The sequence below is a fragment of the Palaemon carinicauda genome, chromosome 5, assembly GCF_036898095.1.
Source record: "Palaemon carinicauda isolate YSFRI2023 chromosome 5, ASM3689809v2, whole genome shotgun sequence".
In the NCBI taxonomy this organism is placed as follows: Eukaryota; Metazoa; Arthropoda; class Malacostraca; order Decapoda; family Palaemonidae; genus Palaemon; species Palaemon carinicauda.
The window spans coordinates 109,322,648-109,344,453 of record NC_090729.1 but is presented as its reverse complement, the minus strand read 5'-3'; the positions used below and the strand labels follow the sequence as shown (position 1 = coordinate 109,344,453).

At 34.4% G+C, this 21,806-nt stretch overlaps 1 protein-coding gene across 1 annotated transcript in view; it reads right to left on the bottom strand.

The window, feature by feature from the left end:
- Nucleotides 1–1,495: 1,495 nt before the first annotated feature.
- Nucleotides 1,496–21,806, bottom strand: part of LOC137641067 (serine-rich adhesin for platelets-like) — a 40,027-nt gene continuing 19,716 nt past the window's right edge. The window contains exon 6 of the mRNA XM_068373514.1: nt 1,496–4,488. Within this exon, the coding sequence (XP_068229615.1) occupies nt 3,977–4,488 (512 nt within the window). The 3' untranslated portion in view covers nt 1,496–3,976. The remainder of the gene's footprint in view (nt 4,489–21,806) is intronic.

The following is a 21,806-nucleotide window of genomic DNA, read 5'->3' as shown; positions in this document are numbered from 1 at the left end:
ATATGAATTGGTCCAAATTATGATATTTTGGTCAGGGTTTTTTTATGTGGCTAACTTTATACCCATTGTAGAACATTTTGATATTTCGTATAAGGGTATTCTCATGTCGATATTTTCGCGTGTATTGGTGAGAATAGGGACTTGAAGGTTAAGGCCTTTTTATGTGGATATGGATAATTTCATATGAATTGGTGAACATTTTGACATATTGACGAAGGCGTTTTTATATGCCTAGTTTCATACGAATTAGTGAAATTTGTAACATTTTGGTTATCTTTTTATGAGGCCAATTTCATATTAATTAGGGAAAATTGTGATATTTCGGATAAGGGCTATGTGGATATTTTTATTTGAATTGGTGAAAGAGATATATTTCGGTGAAAGCCTTTTTATGTGGCTAGTTAACTCCGTCAACTAAGTTGGAGAGGTTAAGTTTTAACCCCCGTTTGTGTGTGTGCGTGAACAGCTGCCTGGCCACAATTATAATCTTAGAGTAATGAAACTTGCAGTAATTCACTATTATGTAAAAACCTGGAAATGATTAAATTTTGGTAGGTCAAGCAAAATGTCCAATGCACGTAATCAGCCATATGTTTGGACATCGTTGTCACAGAGACTTCAAACTTGGTTCATATTTGAGTATATGAAAATCCACGCCAATTAATACATGTTAAGGTCAAAGGCTTTCCATGATGCTTGTTCCATATAAATTGCTGAAAAGTGTGAATTTTGGGTAAAGCCATTTTATATGTGGCTAGTTGCACATGAATTGCAGCCAGATGTGCCATTCAGGTTAATTAATTTTTGTGTTTATAGTTCATGTGAATGGGGTCAAGTTTTTAACAATGAGGTTTAGGTATCACGTGGGTAGTTTTATATGAATTTATGGTAATTGTGACATTTCTGCTAAAGCATTTTTATTGGGGTAATTTTATATCAATTGATGAAAATTCTAATATTTACCAAAGCTCAAAGCCTCATGTGGGCTGGTTAACGTGGATTGATGAAAACTGGTAGCTTGTTTCACATGAATTACTGAAATTTGTAACATTTGAGTTGCTTTGATTAAATGTTTCCTTTTTATTAGAGCTAGTTTTGAAATTCTTGTCAATTACATTTCTTCATGATGATAATGATTATGAGCTAGTTTTGAATTTTTTGTTAATTACATTTCATGATTATAATGATTATGAGCTAGTTTTGAAATTTTTTTAACCACATTTCTTCATGATTATAATGATTATGATCTATTTTTGAAATTTTTTTTAACCACATTTCTTCATGATTATAATGATTATGAGCTAGTTTTGAATTTTTCTTTTAACTACACTTCATGATTATAATGATTATAAGCTAGTTTTAAAATTCTTGTCAATTACATTTCTCCATGATTATAATGATTATCCCCTCTCAACTCCTTGATTATAATGATTATCCCCTCTCAACTCCTGAAGTTATATTAAATACAATGCGTTAGGAAAAGGATAACACAAAATACATATGGATACATTTATTCCCTCTTATATATATACAATATACATGAATGCTAAATATGACAATGAATATTAACATTAGGCGCAGAATCTTAAATATGTATAATTAAGCAATAGTAATTAATCCTCAAGAAAATTCAACTGACTGTGCCTACAGGGCTGCTAGAGAGAAAAAAAAAAACAGGCCTTAGGCGGAGTCATATTCTTTAGGCCCAATTTCGCTCGTAATAAAATATTATTAGTATACGATCTATGGTTCGTTAGCACCTCCGTGAGTCGAAGCCATCCCTAGCTTTATTTACTACTATACTGTAATTAATTGATTAACTACCATAAGGGCTATTAATGCAAGGTGAATATCGGATATTCTTTTAAATTAAAATGCACATTGGTGGTATTCTAAAACATTTTTTCTTATTAGGAATACAAAGATTTAAGAATATATTATAAATTAAATTATAGTAGCAAATAAAATAGTTATAAATTAAATTATAGTAGCAAATAAAACTAGTCTTCAATAATTGAAACTCCTCTTTGTCTTGTGGGTTTGTTTTTATATAATTTCTATAACATCGAACTAAAGACACTTTATTATTATATACACGTCAAATTTCACAGCATATACAATTGGCACGTACGTCCTCACCGAAACTTTGCGCGCATGCGCGCGTGTGTGGGGGAACACTTAATGTAACGGAAAAGAAACGTACATACGTGTAGACATCACATATATATATATAAATATTACATAGTACTTCTGGTCAGCTTACATAGCGACATTTGGTAACGTTGGTTAAATTTAGTCTTTATTTGCACATTATTGGTCACAACAGGATTTATTGATGTAATAATTAAACATTTTAACAACGGCCATTTAAATTGAAACCTCTCTCTTAGATGGAGTTCAGAGGCTTGAAACATGTTGGGAGAAACATAGAATTCCATAAAACCATAAAGGACAAATCTAATGGTTCAGTATTTCTCGTCACGGGTTCCCTACTCTGTTACAACGCATGATAATTCCAAATTTACCGATGAATTATATTGCAATTTAAATTTTAAAGTTGAACAATTCCAAGTATACCGATGAATTATACTGCAATTTAAATTTAAAAGTTGGATTATTCAAAATATACCTATGAATTATATTGCAATTTAAATTTAAAAGGTGGACTATACCAAATATACTGATGAATTATATCGCAATTTAAATTTAAAAGTTGGACAATTCCAAATATACCGGTGAATTAGATTGAAATTTGAATTTAAAAGATTCTGCAAGAAATAGTACATATATTAGAAATTGAAATTATCTCAATCGGCATCTTGGTATTTCTGTAAATTCAATTAGACCTAAGAATTAAATTGTAATACATTTTACTTCGTATCGTTTATCATCATCATTCCAAGTTTTATCAGTAATTATTCAGCAATATGCAATATTGTAGTTTTAGATTCAACAACTAATGGCCAAATAGTACTAGAGTACAAATAAATGGCATTGCCAGATAATTTCTGATTAATCAATAGTTTTGCATTTAGGTGGAATAAACAATTTAACAATTCGTCATCATCATATCTTGAACGTGGCCATCAAGCAACACTCCATCACTGTATATTACCCATATACAGATAGGAGGAAAATAAGAGAAAAGCAGTTTTTTAACAGAGTGTCTTACCTCCTACGGCAAAATCACTTATCCAAGTCATATGAAATGGAAGTATTTAATAACACAGAAAATAATGATTCTGGAGGTAGAACTAAATTATTTAGTTCGTTTATGAATGCCTCTTTAAAAAAAAACACATTTTACTTTCCACGTGTTTCGTAACCTATAAACACTTTTGAAAAGCATAGTTGTTTTGAATCCCCACTGAATCCGCTACGATTTCTCCCTTAGAATTTGCTCACAGAAAGTCGGTAATCGTGGCTACAGTCACTTGTTTATAAGAGGTTTTAAAATAAAAAATGAAAAGATACTCTCCGTGCAGTGACATTCATTAAACATAAAACTTACAGATCAATCTCTTACACAGAAAATAAGAACATTTCTAAGATCTTCGATAGAGATTCAGAAAAAAATGTATGTATGGGAATTTCATGAGTTCGGAGGTATTTTACGATGGAAAGTATGTGCTAAGTTTTAATATTTACATAATGCAAGACACTGCGGAATAATAAATGTAAAAAGCCTGTCGAGGCTAAAGAGGCCAAATTGTTCTCAAGTCCTTCAGACCAGTGCAGTCATTTCCATTATTATTGCTGACCACTTCACTCGGCACTAAAAAGAGCACTTCATCCAACGCGAGGGAGATTTAATTTTAACCTTTCATCTTTTATAACATATAAAGAAACACGCTTGGTACCGGTGCTTCACTGACAAAAGAATCACTGAATAAATGTTTTTCTTTTTTCAGAGTTGTCCTTTAAATATCTTCACTGAACTAATATTTGCTGAAATTCAGCATAGTCAATAAAATGGCTAAACGAAACGAGGATTTCTATTTGGCGAGGGCTTTCGGGGATGCTCCGGTGACGACACATGGGAAGGCACGGGTGATCGAGGCTCTGGTTCAAGGCGTGTCCTCGGAGACGAAGACAATTCTTGATCGTTGGTTCTCAAGGAATAGGTAGGCACCGTTTTGTCCGTTGTCACCGATCTTTCGGACCTCTCCAGGACTCCTCCTTGTGACTGGCCAGTCCTTGTTACGGACACTTCCGCTCCTATGCTTCCCCCTGCCGTCGAAGCCATAATGCCCCTGCTCGGTGCCACACCGCCCGCTGCTGCAGCGGCTGGCACTTGTATCCTGACGCGGTTCTCGTCGAAGGATGATTTCGGGGCTACGACTGTCGTAATGGTACGTTTCGTGTCGTACTGGGCAATAGTTGCTCGTGTTAGGAGTAAGGAGGGTCCCAAGGTCACCAAACCTCCTCGCTCTGTGCTTAGGTAAGGCGAAACGTAGCCCGACTCGCCGCCGCTGCTTCCTCCACATCCTGTACCAAAAGTAAAAAAACTTGTTATTAGCCATCTATCTTAATTTTACATTCTTTAAATGATAAGAAATCTTCACAGACCGAGAAATAAATTTGCATGTTCATTTACAAAGAAGCCCTGTTTATTTTGGAACTATTATAAAATAAAGTGGGATGGTTGTAAATTGTATACAATTTAGTATGGTTTTTCACAACTGTATGGTAATGTCAATAAATAAACTTATTGTAAAATGTTCATCATAAAAAATAAAGTGTGTTAAGATTAAAGCACAAACAAAACACTTTAGGCTACCGAGAGCAAACACAAATAAGCATTGAAAACTGACATAAACTCTTGACTTGATAACATATTTCACTGCAAATGGCTGACTACAAGCAATCTAGTGATCCTTTAAGTCTTGAAAGATATTCACAACATAAATTCACAATTGTTGTAGGTACATGAAAAGATGCAAGATCTTGTCACTGCCTGTCTATCGTATGTGGCAGCTAAAACTGCAAGTTCTGCAGTTGTGTGCCGTTTCCTCCTACAAGAGAAGTAAGAAGTCAAGCGAAAAGCCTCCACCTTCGTGAAAATCCTGAAAGCCAGCTGCTTTATGTCTGTACTGTGTTCATCAGCATGAACCTAAATGCCCTGCTGCCAACATTACCTGCAATAACTGTGACCGTGTTGGTCATTGGTCCAGGACAGTCAAGTGTCCTGCCAGCAAAGACCAGTGCCACCATTGTCAGTGTATTGGACACATGGATAAATGCTGTAAGGATAGCAAGAAAAATAGTCATGAAGCAACAGTGGTGCCTCTTCAGTCTTCAACAAACAACAAGATTCACGGACTAGCCGTCGTCGCTTAGGATCGCCTTCCACCATTTCCAAGATGCCCAAATCTGTGTCCTCTTGTCATCTGGTGATATCAAGTCTCACATCTTGATGTTACCTGACACAGGTGTTGGCATCACTGTTATCGGAAAGCAACACCTTGCCACCATGGGTATTTCCAGGAGCGTCGCAGATGGATCTCTGATGTCTCCTCCTCTTGCTATATTAAAAACTAACCTCACCCTAGGCAAGCAATCCTGTCTACCTGGATTCAAGTTCATGAAAATGTGGAATTTCCTCTTCCTGTCCAATGGTCATTGCCTAGAACTGGCCATAATATCTCCAGACTTCCCCAAACCTATTTTAGAAGTCAAACAGGTAAATAGATGCAAGGAGGTACCCGTCTCTACAACCACATCACCTTCAGCAGCCAAGGAATACTTTCTCCAAGTTATGTTGGTCTCGAAAGAAGATTTGAAGACCGCTCCTCTCAAGCCAATGACTGGTCCCTCCGTAAGAATCCACCTAATGGAAGGTGCAGTGCCTTTTGCCATCCACACCCAAAGATAAATTCCATTTGCTTTCAAGGACCAACAGCCAGGTTTTATCATTCAGCCCACCCTTCACCCCCCCCCCCCCTTACACAAACACTAGTAGTGTGGACCCGAAGGCTTGTTACTTCACCCGCCTGATGCTCTTTACGGGTATTGGCAGTTGGAACTGGCAGAACAAACATTCAACCACCTTTATTACGACATATGGTCAGTTCATACATTGCAGAGGACCGATGGGCTTCGCAGCTAATGGAGACGCCTTCCACCTGTGAAATGATAATGGCCCTTCAAGGTGTCCAAACTGTCTTCAGGTGATAGACCTCCTCCTCCTCTACAACGAAGACTTCATTACACACCTTCATCGTTTCCATGAAGTGCTCGAAAAGTGCCTCAAGTTCGGGATCACATTTAACATGGACAAATTTGTGGTCACTTCTATGGATACAAGCACTCAGGAAACCAGTTATTGGAATTTACGACTGACATCTCCATTGCAGCCCAACCTCTATTCCCCCTGATGAATCCCAAGAGATCATATGTCTAGACCTCCGACCATGATGAAGCATTTCAATGCGTCAAGTTAGCTTTCACCAGTCCATCAGTTCTACGCTCTTCAGACGGATGCTTCACACCTCGACTTTATTGGATATGCTCTCCTGCAGGACCATGGTAATGGACACCTGCATTTAGTACAGTGTGGTTCTTGTTTTCTCACCAATGCAGAGACACGCTATGTCACTATCAAGCTCCAGATGCTAGCTGTTTTTTCTGGGCAATATCATAGTGTAGGCTATATTTAGCTGGCTTACAGCACTTTACTGTGATGACAAATCATCATCCCCTCATACCTATTCCGAACAGTTGTGCGCTGGATGCCATCGAAAAATTATGTCTCTAACGCCTCAAGTAGAAGATCTCGCCTTACATCTTTACAGCTGTGTGGTGTGCGGTTAAGTTGCTCAGTGTTCCGGACACATTGTCTTGAGCCCCAGTCATCTATTCCACACAGGAGGATGCAATTTCTGGTGCTTCTTCAGCTGCTCATCTCCTAACTGTTAAAGTTCCAGACGCATTGTCTCGAGCCCCACACAGGAGGACGAAAACTCAGCTGCTCATCTCTGAACTGTTATAACCATGATGAACATTACTCTTTCATACGAGCAATTGAGTAATATCAAGATTTACTTGCAACACATATGACCTTCACAATTATTTACTCCCACACTGGAAACTACAGTATGTGCAGATATCTACGTTGATGGTACCCTGGCCTGTATAGACCAAGAGTTGTAATTCCTGCACCCTTCATCGCTGAACCTTGTCCCATTTGCACGACAACCATAGAGGTGTGGAAGCAACCAAGCGCAGTGCAAGGCTGTCAGTTTTCTGGCCTGGCATTGACTCTAACATCCCCAACACAGTCAGAGCTTGGGAGGCATGTCAGACATTGCAGCCATCTCAGCAGCACCGAACCTCTCATGAGTGACAACTTTGAATTCGTCTCGACCGACTTCTTTGTTGTTGCAGGGAAGTCTTTCCTCGTGTCATCGATCGCTTCTCAGGAAGGCTTGTCTTTTTCCCCTGAAAAGGTAATACTACTGCTCCTAATAGCATCAGGATCTTCTGTTGCTACTTCCGTGAAGTTGGTGTTCCTTTTTGCCTTAGATGAAGGGCCACAATTCACTAGCACACAGTTCAAAGATTTTATGAAAATATGGGGAGTTTGACACATGGTAACCTCACCCCACTACCCGCAATCAAATGGTCACACTGAAGCCATTGTGATGTCAATTCAGCACCTCATCCTGAAAACAGCCCCGTCTGGCAACATTGACTGGGAAGATTTTGACTATTGCTTGCTGGAGCTCAGGAATACTCTTAATATACAGGATGCTCCCCTGCCAAAGATCCTGTATGGCCGACCTCTCGGGTCATGTATCCCTACTCTTCCAAAAGCATTTTCCAAGGAGTGGTAGGTCAAGACAGAAGACTGTGACCACTGTGCTGCCGCCCGCTACGAGCAGGTAAAGACCCAGTATAACCAGCATGCTCGCTCCCTGCCCAAGTTGAGTGTCTTACAGCAAGTTCGGATTCTAGACCTGCCCTCTCATCATTGGGACAAAGTTGGCATCATCATGGGCTATGGAAAATAGAGAGAATATCAAATTCGTCTCCCTATTAGTCCCGTGTGGTAGCATAATCGCCATTTCCTTCTCCTAGTGCCACCCACTATAAGTGATCCCTCTCTCCCTGTCCCTGGTCCAGGACCTAGAAAGAGATTCCTTAGTCATTATTCCTCCATTGAAACCCAAGTCGTTCCAAAAGACTCATGGAAAAGGAGTCCGCTCTAGAATGCACTACGAGTGTGGAGGGGAGGAAGATGTAGGGACATGAAAAGACTCATTTCACTGCCTATTGTATGTATTTTTTACTGTATTATGTACTTTCAAATATTATTTCAGACGTTGCATGTCAGTATATTATTTCCTGTAATCTTTGTAATATGATATGACAACACTGATTCAGCATTGACAACACCTATCTGTTGTTGCCATGATGCACTGTCTGTTCGTCTTCGTCTCTGTAGCTGATAAGTTATGTTCTTTTGTATTCCACGTATCTTGTGTACTTACTCGTGATAGACATTAAGAACCTACTTATTAAGCTGTATCTTTGGCCCACCAATTAAGATCAACACGTACAGTTGCTACGAAGCTGTTCGAATCATTGGCGTCTATAAGTTTATGTGCATCAACACAACATTTTCAACGTTACTAGAATGTTTTGGTGAATATTGTTAAAGAGTTGGAGACTTAACACTACCACAAAGTAAAGCAATGATTGGACACAACTCTTAAATGTTGCTACTACTGCTCGCTCTCTCTCTCTCTCTCTCTCTCTCTCTCTCTCTCTCTCTCTCTCTCTCTCTCTCTCTCTCTCTCTCTCTCTCTCTCTCTCAGATATGGTATTATAATGGATGCTACAATACGGCCAGGTTCTACGACAAGAATAAAAGCAATTTTTTTTTCACCCTCTGCATATTTATTCTTTCTCTTCCTAACCTTTAAAGCCACCAATCAGTAAATAACTTCAGAAACTGATTACTGTTCAGACACTGATTACTATTGTAAAACTTTTATGTATAATAAATTATATAAAGTATTGCAATTCTATCTGATTACATCCCCATCAATTCCATATAGCCACTGAACTCTCGACTTACAGTCAAGTTACAAGAATGGTACAAATGTATATGGCGTTGATGACCATTGCCATGGCAACGCCAGCTTATGTAAATTAATCGCTTCATATTTCCTCCTTTTCTAGTATCTGTAACCATAGCATCAGAACTAACCCCCCCCCACAACCTTCATCCCTTTGAAAAAGCTGTTGCTAACTGCGCTGTTTCCCCGAAGTCTGTGTCTGAAGAATTTTTGGAAAATACTTCAAAACATGATTGGGCGATTGTGCGAGCTTTCGTTTGATGTTCAATATATCTTGGAGGTAATCAAAGTCGGATATTGAGATCGCTACCTCACTCAAAGGACTGGAATGCTTGGAGGGAAAAGATTGGAAAAGCAAGGATGAAAAAGGTAAACAACGGAAATATTGGAAATAATATATGTCGAGGGCTTTTTACAGTAAAAAATTAAAATCGTTTACCTGAAATGAGCGAACCCGATCCCTGATTCAGTTACGTTAGACATTTATTTAAATATGTGATTTAAATAGCATAATATGTAATTTAAACAACAAGCACGGATATGATTATCTAGCGTTTAGTGAAATATTAGGTTATTTTCGGCCCGAATTATCATACAGTGTTAATCTAAGTATTGTAGATAAATACAATAAGAGATGGTTACATTAACTAACATTCCGTATATTTTTTTATTCCTGCACTAATGCTGAACTACAGTATGTATGATGTATCCCATTTATTATGAATGTCGCATGCAAAATAAATGAACCCCTATGTACTTATGTGTATCTATATATAGTAGCGTAATGATTCTTATGCATATTTATTATGTATGTTACATTATAAAGTGTTGCGGCAATGATCAAGGAAAGGGCAACTTATTCGTCATCAACCGAGACGGACTCCTTGTCTGTATTATTATTATTATTATTATTATTATTATTATTATTATTATTATCATTACCTAAGCTACAACCCTACGATAGTTGGAAAAGCAAGATATGATAAGCCCAAGGGCTATAACAGGGAAAATTAGCCCAGCGAGGAAAGGAAATAAACTAACTACAAGAAAATAATCAATCAAAATTAGATATTTTACGAACGTTGGGTTTCACATATAAAATACAAACTTCAAATAAAGTCTTACCTTGCACCCAAGATTACTAACAAATAGAACCGACATTATCTTATGGTGTTTCCTCCCCAACCTCGCAAGGAGCCAACCCCCCCCCCCCCCCACACACACACACACAAGTAGTAGTAACGGTAAAGAATTAAATTGGTCAGACTTCCCTATCATAATTATGCGGAATAGGAAGCAAAATCTAGGGAACAAAGTCAACGTTTGCAACGCTAACAGAGCGTAATGAACGAGCGTGAAGAAATACTTTAATAGCTGGTAAGTAAAAGTCTAACTTGATTTTCAAGCATATTATTCAGGTTATTCCTTTGGTCTTCAGTCCCATAAGATTGATTATATATATAAATATATATATATATATATATATATATATATATATATATATATATATATATATATATATATATATATATATATATACATATATATATATATATATATACATATATATATATATATATATATATATATACATATATATATATATATATATATATATATATATATATATATATATATATATATATATACATATATATATATATATATATATATATATATATATATATATATACATATATATATATATATATATATATACATATATATATATATATATATATATATATATACATATATATATATATATATATATATATATATATATATATATATATATATATATATATACATATATATATATATATATATATATATATATATATACATATATATATATATATATATATATATACATATATATATATATATATATATATATACATATATATATATATATATATATATATATACATATATATATATATATATATATATATATACATATATATATATATATATATATATATATATATACATATATATATATATATATATATATATATACATATATATATATATATATATATATATATATATATATATATATATATATATATATATATACATATATATATATATACATATATATATATATATATATACATATATATATATACATATATATATATATATACATATATATATATATATACATATATATATATACATATATATACATATATATATATACATATATATATATATATATATATACATATATATATATATATACATATATATATATATACATATATATATATATATATATATATATATATATATATATATAAATGCGATAAAGATATTTATCGTTATTTACGTCACAAAATTGATGAAGAAATAAAAACCAGGAAATCTAATATACTCAAAATGTGTAGTAATCCAGTATGAGCTTACAATTCTTTGAAAAAATTATTACCCATCCCCGTTAATTCTAATTAAATAAAGTTCACGTTGGTGCTTAATGTATTCCCCACTCTCAAATATCCTCTTTGATGAACATCCAAAAATTTGTCAGTATTCAAACTTCCATTCACCTGATCACTGAATTATTAATTCAAAACGCACCCGTAAAATTCGTGTTAAAAAACATTCAGCTCCCCATAATATGTTGCTTATATTGCAAAGCTTCATTTATATTATTCAGTAACATATTCAAAATCATGATGAGGGGTACATGGAAATGTTCCGGGCATGCTCTTCGCACTTCCCAAGAGAGATTAGTTCACCAAACGTTCAGTTGGGCTCCACAAGGCACTAGAAGAGTTGGAAAACCAAGGCCTATATGGTTGAAGACAATGAAGCGCGAAGTAGGAGATGATGAATGAAGAAGTATTAAATTAAAAGGTCAAGATAGAGACGACTGGCGAAATCTAGCCGAGGTCCTTTGCGTCAACAGGCGTATGAGGAGATGATGATGATGACGATTCATAATAATCTTTATCAATAATGAAACACCCGACTTATCAGTTCGTCTGGAGTAAGACTTACTTATGGCAATTCATCAGAGAAACTGATGAAAACGAATTTCACAGGACGAAATTAAATTCGTAATGTAATAAAAAGTCAGCAATAAAATTGGCACGCTATAGTAATTAGATTTCTTGTGAAGTTCAACAACGCAACTTCATTGAGCTTCGAAGACTAAACATCTTCAAGTTGCCTTTCGCAATTAAATATACTGCTAATGCCTCCAATATATTTCATATGAAGAGGTTGTTTCTTGAACCCTCTTGTACCACAAGAGGTTTGTGGTTGGCGACGTGTTAACATCCTTGACTAGTGAACGCCAGATTGGGGTTGGAGTCCCGCTCAAACTCGTTGTTATTATTATTATTATTATTATTATTATTATTATTATTATTACTTGCTAAGCTACAACCCTAGTTGGAAAAGCAGAATGCTATAAGTCCAGGGGATCCAACAGGGAAAATAGCCCAGTGCAAGGAAACAAGGAAAACTAAAATATTTCAAGAACAGTAACATTAAAATAAGCTTCTATATAAACTATAAAAAAAAGACTTTAACAAAACAAGAGGAAGAGAATATAAGACAGATTAGTGTACTCGAGTGTACCCTCAAGCAAGAGAACTCTAACCCAAGGCAGTGGAAAACCATGGTACAGACAATGGTTTGATTTTGATTTTGGAGTGACCTTCTCCTAGAAGAGCTGCTTACCAAGAAGAAAGTGCCCACTGAATAATAACAGTGTAATAGTTAACCCCTTGGGTGAAGAAGAATAGTTTGATGTCAGGTGTATGAGGACAGAGGAGAATATGTAAAGAATAGGCCAGTCTATTCGGTGTGTAAGTAGGTAAAGGGAAAGTGAACCGTAACCAGAGAGAAGGATCCAATGTAATACTGTCTGGCCAGTCAAAGGATCCAATAACTCTCTAGTGGTAGTATCTGAACGGGTGGCTGGTGCTTTGGTTTCATTGGTCGCTGCAACCTCACTATCCTTGTCAGCTAAGGATGGGGAGTTTGGGGAGTCTATAGTCTATATGCTGAGTCATCAGCAGCTATTGCCTGGCCCTCCTTGGTCTCAGCTTGGGTAGAAAGGGGGCTTGGGTGCTCATCATATGTATATATGGTTAGTCTCTAGGGCATTGTCCTTTTTGATAGGGCGATGTTACTGTCCCTTGCCTCTGCCATTCATGAGCAACCTTTAAACCTTTAAACGCAGTTTTACACTTGAAGATTCATGATACAAGATGGCGTGGAGTTAAGGCACCATAGCATTAAGTGGATAGTGACACCAAAATGATTGGCACGCTTTAATACTAGAGACTGAAGCATCAAGAATGAGGGGGGGGGGGGTAAATTTCCTATTAGAACATGACTTACAGATAATTTCCTAACAGTGGTCTGAATATAATTACTACTGGTGGGAAGGGGAAAACTACTACCTCTAAAAATTTGCATAGAAAATATAGGTACCGAGATATTTCTTACCAACCCAAATAGAACGAAAGGTTAAAAGGTCGCTCATGAATGGCAGAGGCAAGGGACAGTGACATTGCCCTAGCAATCAAGACAATGCCCTAGAGACTGACCGTATAATATATGATCAGCGCCCAAGCCTCCTCTCCACCCAAGCTAGAACCAGGGAGGGCCAGGCAGTGGCTGCTGATAACTCAGGAGATAGACCTATAGGCTCCCCAAACCCTCCAACCTTAGCTTACAAGGATGGTAAGGTTGCAGACACTAATGGCACTAACGAGCCTGAGCGGGACTCGAACCCCCGACTGGGAAACACCAGGCAGAGACGTTACCAATCAGGCCAGAAAGCATTATATTTGATAAATCACTTTCTGGAAGCAGTATATATACTAATTAGTAAAGTAAAATAAATAACCTTGAACCCACAAGCGATAGAATATCACTAACCTCCACCAAGACTAAGAAGCCTAGGCCCTCAATGGCCCTATCGCCTAAAGCAACATTCGTATCTTTCCCAAAACCTAATCACTTTACTTGCTAGTACCGAGGACCACCTTTATTACTCATAAAAATCACGTCAATTCTTTGTAATCCTGCTAACAAATAAAAACTATTAATTCTTTAGCGAAAATGGTTAGTTATCAAACTCTAGAGAAATGATCCATAAGGCTTTGTTGCCTTCCTTGTCTGAACAATCCACACCACAACGTTTTTTTTTTCTTCACAAAAATTATATTTCTTTATCTACCATAATCTACCTTAATTAATTGTCGCTTATATTAAGACAGACCTTTTGGTAAGATATTCCTAATAATTCACAAAGCGTTTTCCGTAATCCAAACAATAAATAGACTAAAAGGGCCCATACACGTTCAAAAAAATCGTCAAATTTATTTTGATATCAAAATTTTGATATCAAAATTTTGATGCAAAATTTGATCGTGTGTAGGACGTTTTGACATCAACACGTCCTACACACGATCAAATTTTGCATCAAAATTTTGATGCAAAATTTTGATATAAAAATTTTGATGCAAAATTTTGACGATTTTTTTGAACGTGTATTTAAGCCTTAAGGCACAAACAAGACCTTTCGGGGAAGGCAAGCTACCACCAGGGATGATCAATATGCGTTCTGTAATATGGTCTTCCGCTGTCTTGGGTTAGAGTTCTCTTGCTTGAGGGTACACTCGGGCACACTATTTGAATTCCTCTTGCTCTTGTTTTGTTAAAGTTTTTGTAGTTTATAAAGAAACTATTTATTTTAGTGCTTTTACTGTTCTTAAAATATTTTATTTTTCCTTGTTTCCTTTCCTCAATGGGGTATTTTCCCTATTGGGAACCTGGCATTATAGCATCCTGCTTTTCCAACTAAGGCTGTAGCTTAGCGAGTAATAATAATAATAATAATAATAATAATAATAATACCAAATCATCCTCTGCTACAAAAATTTTGAAATCTTCCACGTATAAATATTTGTGTAATCTTGTTTATCCTCAAACTACAAAATATAACTTCTTAGGCATGGACAAAATTAAATACACCCTCACACGGTTAATTGAGAGCATTACAATAGGGTCTTTGCAATGTTCCCATGGTCCCAGGCTGCACCCACTATTTGGCCCTCTACAGTACTTTAAACCTGTTCCCGCTTCCTGTTTTCCAGATTATTATTATTATTATTATTATCATCATCATCTAAGCTATAAACCTAGTTGGAAAAGCATGATGTTATAAGCCCAAGTGCGGAAAAATAGCCCGGTGAGGAAAGGAAATAAGGAATGAAATAAAGTAGATAGAATAATGTGTCTGAGTGTACTCTCAAGCAAGAGAACTCGAACCCAAGATAGTGGAACAGAGGTTATGGCACTACCCCAGACAAGAGAACAATGCTTTGATTTTGGAGTGTCCTCCTCTATTTATGCCATATCTCCACTGATCACTGACCTTCCTTCTTTCTCTAACCCTGCTCCACACTCTCTCTCTCTCTCTCTCTCTCTCTCTCTCTCTCTCTCTCTCTCTCTCTCTCTCTCTCTCTCTCTCTCTCTCTGTGTGTGTGATTCTATATAAATTGTATCTTTCCAGAATAGTATTCGAAATTACTTTAACTTTTCTTCCACACCACCATTGAGGTAAAATTCAAAGCGTGATTTCTGTATAAAGGTTCCCTAATCCTAAACGTGTCATAAAAGCGGGAGGGAGGGGGGTGCCTTTTTCCCCAGCTTCAGGCTCGCCATATGGCCACCTTCACAGTCAAACTAAAGCAGTTATCTGCAACGTGAACAGGTACTTCTTATGAAAAAGGCAAAGAGAGAGAGAGAGAGAGAGAGAGAGAGAGAGAGAGAGAGAGAGAGAGAGAGAGAGAGAGTGAGAAATTATTTCGTAAATACACCAATTTATATAGAAACATAAAAGAGAAAGGAAGAGAGAGAGACAGTGAGTAAGGTCGGTAATTTGTGGAGACATGGCATAGCCAAGAAGAGAAAGGAAGGGAGACAGGGAGTAAGAGCCCGTAATTAGTGGATACATGGCAAAACAGATATGAAAAAGGAAGGAAGATAGACAAGGAGTAAGGGTCGGTAATTTGTGGAGACATGGCACAGCAAGAGAGAGAGAGAGAGAGAGAGAGAGAGAGAGAGAGAGAGAGAGAGAGAGAGAGAGAGAGAGAGAGAGAGATGGCAACAGTGAGATAATCCATTTCAAACCAACGGTCTTATTTCGTTGCGTTGGGTATACCATGCGGGACACTACACGACAGGTACAAGTTCACTAAATGCATACAAGAACATTCCTCCGCTCTAACCCAAGAAAGTTACATCCAAGGAAATAAGATATGCAATCTCCAAGAACTCCAGTTTCAAAGGTAATGGGTGTCTAATGGTTAACAAAGCTAAAGACAACAAAAAAAGGTGTACAAACCACATCGTTACCCTACATGCAAACAGAATGTTATGTGAAACATTCGTAAGAGATATTTTAATAAGTCTTTTTAGGAACATTAAGGGAGGATTGGGGGTATTGGAAATTGGCAGGTACCTTTGGAACCATTGCCAAATTGCAGGATTTTGATTCATCTATGTTGAAAAAGTAATTAAAGTATATTTTAAAGGTGATACATGTCGCTCATGAGCGGCCGAAGAAAAATTCACGACAAAGTCATAGGGATTGACACATTAATATATATATATATATATATATATATATATATATATATATATATATATACACACATATATATATGTATATATGTGCATATATATATGTATATATATAGAAATATACACACACATATATATATATAAAATATATATACACATATATGTGTGTATATTTATACATATATATACTTAAATACATATATATATACACACATTATATATATATACATATATATGTGTGTATTTATATATAATTTACATACTTAAATACATATATATATATACACATACACCACGGAGAAACAAGCCATGATTGATGAATACTCGGCGGGTAGACCTGTAAGCACGGAGATTATCTAACATCCTCGCCTACCCACAAGAGTTATCATCATCTGCACCTCACAAGGACGTAGAGGTTACCGACCCTATTGGGGGCTATTGAGTTTAATTATAAAATAAAATTACAACAAAGTTCGAGTTAAACCACTTAGAACCCCATGGGCACCAGATTTAACCACATTGCATCAGGTAAAATGGTTCGAATCTTAGAACAAATGATAACCCTCAGAAAAAAAAATTGAAGCAACACCTAACATTGAAAGAAGGAATTCTACTAAAGAAATAAGAATGCTGGAGAATCCGTGTCCTAAATAAAAATTAACAACGTTTATGAAAATATGAAAAAGATGGAAGTAAACATACCGATAAATCAGAATGGAAATTTATATTTATAAAAAGGTTATATAGAAAAAAAATTAACGAAATTTTTAATGAGATGTAAGAAAAAATTTTGTAATATAAAAAAGTTAACGAAATTTTTGATGAGATATAAGTAAACTTATCCACAAATTAGACTGATAGTTTATATGTCAAAGAAGTCTATATATGAAAAAAAAATGTCAACTGGACTGATAAATACTTAAAATGATAAAATCAAACGCCTTTTGAAATAGAAAATACTAGCATAAAACTGAAAACATTATAGATAAATGAAAGCAGCAATTTTTAGTCTATTAAAGTAGAATGCCAAATAAAAATGAACTCTCTCTCTCTCTCTCTCTCTCTCTCTCTCTCTCTCTCTCTCTCTCTCTCTCTCTCTCTCTCTCTCTCGTATCAAGTGTCATGCTTAAACGACATATTTTCACATAATAAATAGGGAACTTTATAGGCCTAAGTCTTACTAAAAATACAATTAGGAATTGTGTAGCACTTACACCTACTGTATGTAATCAAGACCTTAATTATAATACAAAATATGTTAAAAATGAACATCCGAAAACGTCTAATGGAAATAACTACTATGAAAAAATTCAAGCTAATAACAAAATGTTGTATAATGTCAAAGTATTTATAAAACCCAGTATTCGATGGGCAATATAATAACAGATTATACATTATTATTTAAAGAGATTTTAGGCCAATAAATAAGTTTGCAAACCTACAAAGTAAATGAATTAACATTTCTTATAACACGGTAGCTAAATTATTCTAGATCACCAATTTAAAATTTCTACTCAATGAGAAAAAACAAAGAAATCACACCAGTAAAGTTCAATCAATTGCAAAAAAAAAAAAAAAAAAAAAAAAAAAAAAAAAAAAAAAAAAAAAAAAAAAAAAGGCATGCGCACTGTAAGCCTAATGTAACGAATGGCATTTCAGCTATGAAAGACAGAGAGTACTCAGGATAATTGGGAATTGGCTAATGTCAGGTCTGGTTAACATGTGTGGTTAAGTGTACTTGTGCCAATATTCATGAATAGCCGTGTTATATAATCGCGCGTGTATTTATATGGTTAAGCATCAACAAATATACATATATATATACATATATATATATATATATATATATATATATAAATTATATATATATATATATATATATATATATATATATATATATATATATATATGCGCGCGCACTTGTAACTGACGAAGAGAAACTATTGACAATAAAATCTTAATGGGCGATAAATTAAGACCAAGTTGCTCACCCCAAATTTATATATACTGTATATATATATATATATATATATATATATATATATATATATATATACTGTATATATATATATATATATATATATATATATATATATATATATACATATATACATACATACATAGTCTGGCAGGTATATAGACAAGCATATATACAAAGTAAATTAGTAAAAAAATCTCAAATGTTATATTGAAAAAAAAAAAAAAATAAGGTGCAACAATGACGATGAATTTATATCATGCAGCTAAGCCAATATACGTATGCACACCCAAAATGAGCAATACACAAAATCCAAAAAGAAAAAAAAAATATGAAAGTTAAACACACCAAAAACCACTATGCTATAATAGAAAGAAAACTTACATATCTATTTCTGGTCGGTAGGTTGGAAGACCAGTAACCAAAAACTAAAGAAAAGTTTATTACTAAATCTAAAAGAAAAAGAAGCAATTAAAACAGCCAGAACGCTATAAGGTGATATGGTCTTTGCACTAATGACCAATACTGTAGTTCATTAATGGTAGTTTAATCTTTTAATGAAATTTTATATATATTAAATTATCCAATTATTTAATCTAATCTAAATTAAAGCAAATCTTAGAACGAATGTGAAATAAGATAGAAAATTATACGAGTCTATTTTCAATATTGATGAATCCCATTGCAGAAGCAAATCGATTGATAATCGAATTTTCACCTCGAGTCGTTATCCGTTATCTATATTCCGAGGATATTATGCTTCTACTTCAGATAAATTTGCACATAAGGCAGCACAAGTTCTTGTGCGGAATGAATATAAGCTAGCTGTCCATAAGGGAATTAAGACATTCATTCGCTACGTGCATGAATTAGGTCGGAAGTTTCTGCTAAACTCTACAATTCTCCGCAGCCATAACACGAGTGCTTCAATATTTGATAAATTTTACGATGAAATGTTCTCCTAACAGTTTGATTCATCCATTAACCCCAAAACAGTTTGATTAATTCATTAACACTCAAGTAAAATAATATGATACTAATATTTCATTGTTAAAATGTACTATAGTAAATAAACTGTTCACCAATGCAAATATCGGCTGTGAATAAACAACTTAGAGATCTCATTTAAACATGCTTTGCTTGAAAGGTAATTAAGAAACATTCCATCAGTGATTGACATCAGACAGGAAATGCATTTCATCTAGCAATCAAATGAGGTTCTTTGTGTGTGTTTTATGTCCGGTTAATATTGTGCATCATGCATTTCTATTTGTAGAATAATGGAGAAAAGAAACGTCGTGCGTTGGTTAAAGAAAATTATACAACCAAAATTTCTTAAGTGCTACGCTAAAAAGTGTGTGATAATTAACCAAATGGGTAACAAAATACAAATTGTTCATTCAATATACATTTTTTTTTTGTGAAATTATAATATTTAAGCCATAATTCTAAAAATTAAAACACGTATTTGATACTTTTCCATCATCTAACATTTGGAACCAACTTGGAAAATTGAATTTGAAACCTTCCCAAATTTGAAGTCATATGTGCAGGACCACATCACCAATAAAGAAAATAAGAGCAATCTAAAGTGACTTACACAAAGTTGCCACTTTGCATTTAGTTCTGGAATATTTAATGTTTTTTTTTTTAAGAACTATGCGCTCGACTCTTCACTTGTGGAGCGTACAAAGATAGCTGAAAACAGTAGAAGATAACAGTTAGGAAAAAGTAATCATTTAAAATAAATGTAATTTAAGTGGTGGGGTTTTAAGTTATCTTGTCACTTTTATAAGTTACAAGATAAACAGGCAACCAAAAAAGCATAAATAGTGGTTGGTTTTAAGTTATCTTGTCACTTTTATAAGTTAAAAGATAAACAGGCAACCAAAAAAGTATAAAAAGTGGTTGGTTTTAAGTTATCTTGTCACTTTTATAATATACAAGATAAACAGGCAACCAAATAATTATAAAAAGTGGTTGGTTTTAAGTTATCCTGTCACTTTGATAAGTTACAAGATAAACAGGCAACCAAAAAAGCATAAATAGGGGTTGGTTTTAAGTTATCTTGCCACTTTTATAAGTTACAAGATAAACAGGCAACCAAAAAAGTATAAAAAGTGGTTGGTTTTAAGTTATCTCGTCCCTTTTATAAGTTACAAGATAAACAAGCACCAAAAAAGGATAAAAAGTGGTTGGTTTTTAAGTTATCTTGTCACTCTTATAATACACAAGATAAACAGGCAACCAAAAATGTATAAAAAGTGGTTGGTTTTAAGTTATCTTGTCACTCTTATAATACACAAGATAAACAGGCAACCAAAAAAGTATCAAAAGTTGTTGGTTTTAAGTTATCTTGTCACTTTTACAAGTTCAAGATAAACAGTCAACTAAAAAAAAAGTATAAAATATTTGTAACTGAAACTATATGCAAGTGCTCCTTGGAAGAAAAACTGACTAAAAATATAAATCTTTTGGATTTATTGCCCGTCATTAGATATGTCATCAGTTGGGAACTGGGGAAATAAATAACTTCTCACTTAAGAGAATTTTCCTAATTCCTCAAGTTACAACTCAACTGGACCTTTTCCCCTTAAATTAATTCATGAAGATTTCTTGTAACTACCAAGACATATTGGTAAAAAAAATAAATACCTATACGCATATTACCAGTAAAAGGGCTAAACTTTACTATGCTATCCCATTAGGTAAAATAAGAAGAAAAAATCTGTCCATTATCAACATTTCTAACCAGAAGTGTTAAAACAACTACCACTTTTAAACAAGAACTGTATAATCTATCTTATGATCAGATATTTTAAATCGCAAAGCAAATTGTGGAAAACTATTACTATTCTCGAATGAATGGTTAGGTTTCTAAATTATTACATGTTATTAAAAAGGATGATTGCAGTAAGGGAATTTCATTTATAAATTTGTTATTCATTTTCCCAAAAATACCCTTGTAAATGGAAAAAAAAAAGATCATATTACGAAAGTCATTTATTCATATCAACCTTGGAAGTATGTGATCACTAACAGGCAAGTTTTCGTTCCACTAATGAAAATAAATTGGTAATAAAGTTTGTTAAAAAAAAAAAAAACTCTACTATATCGTCGTTAAT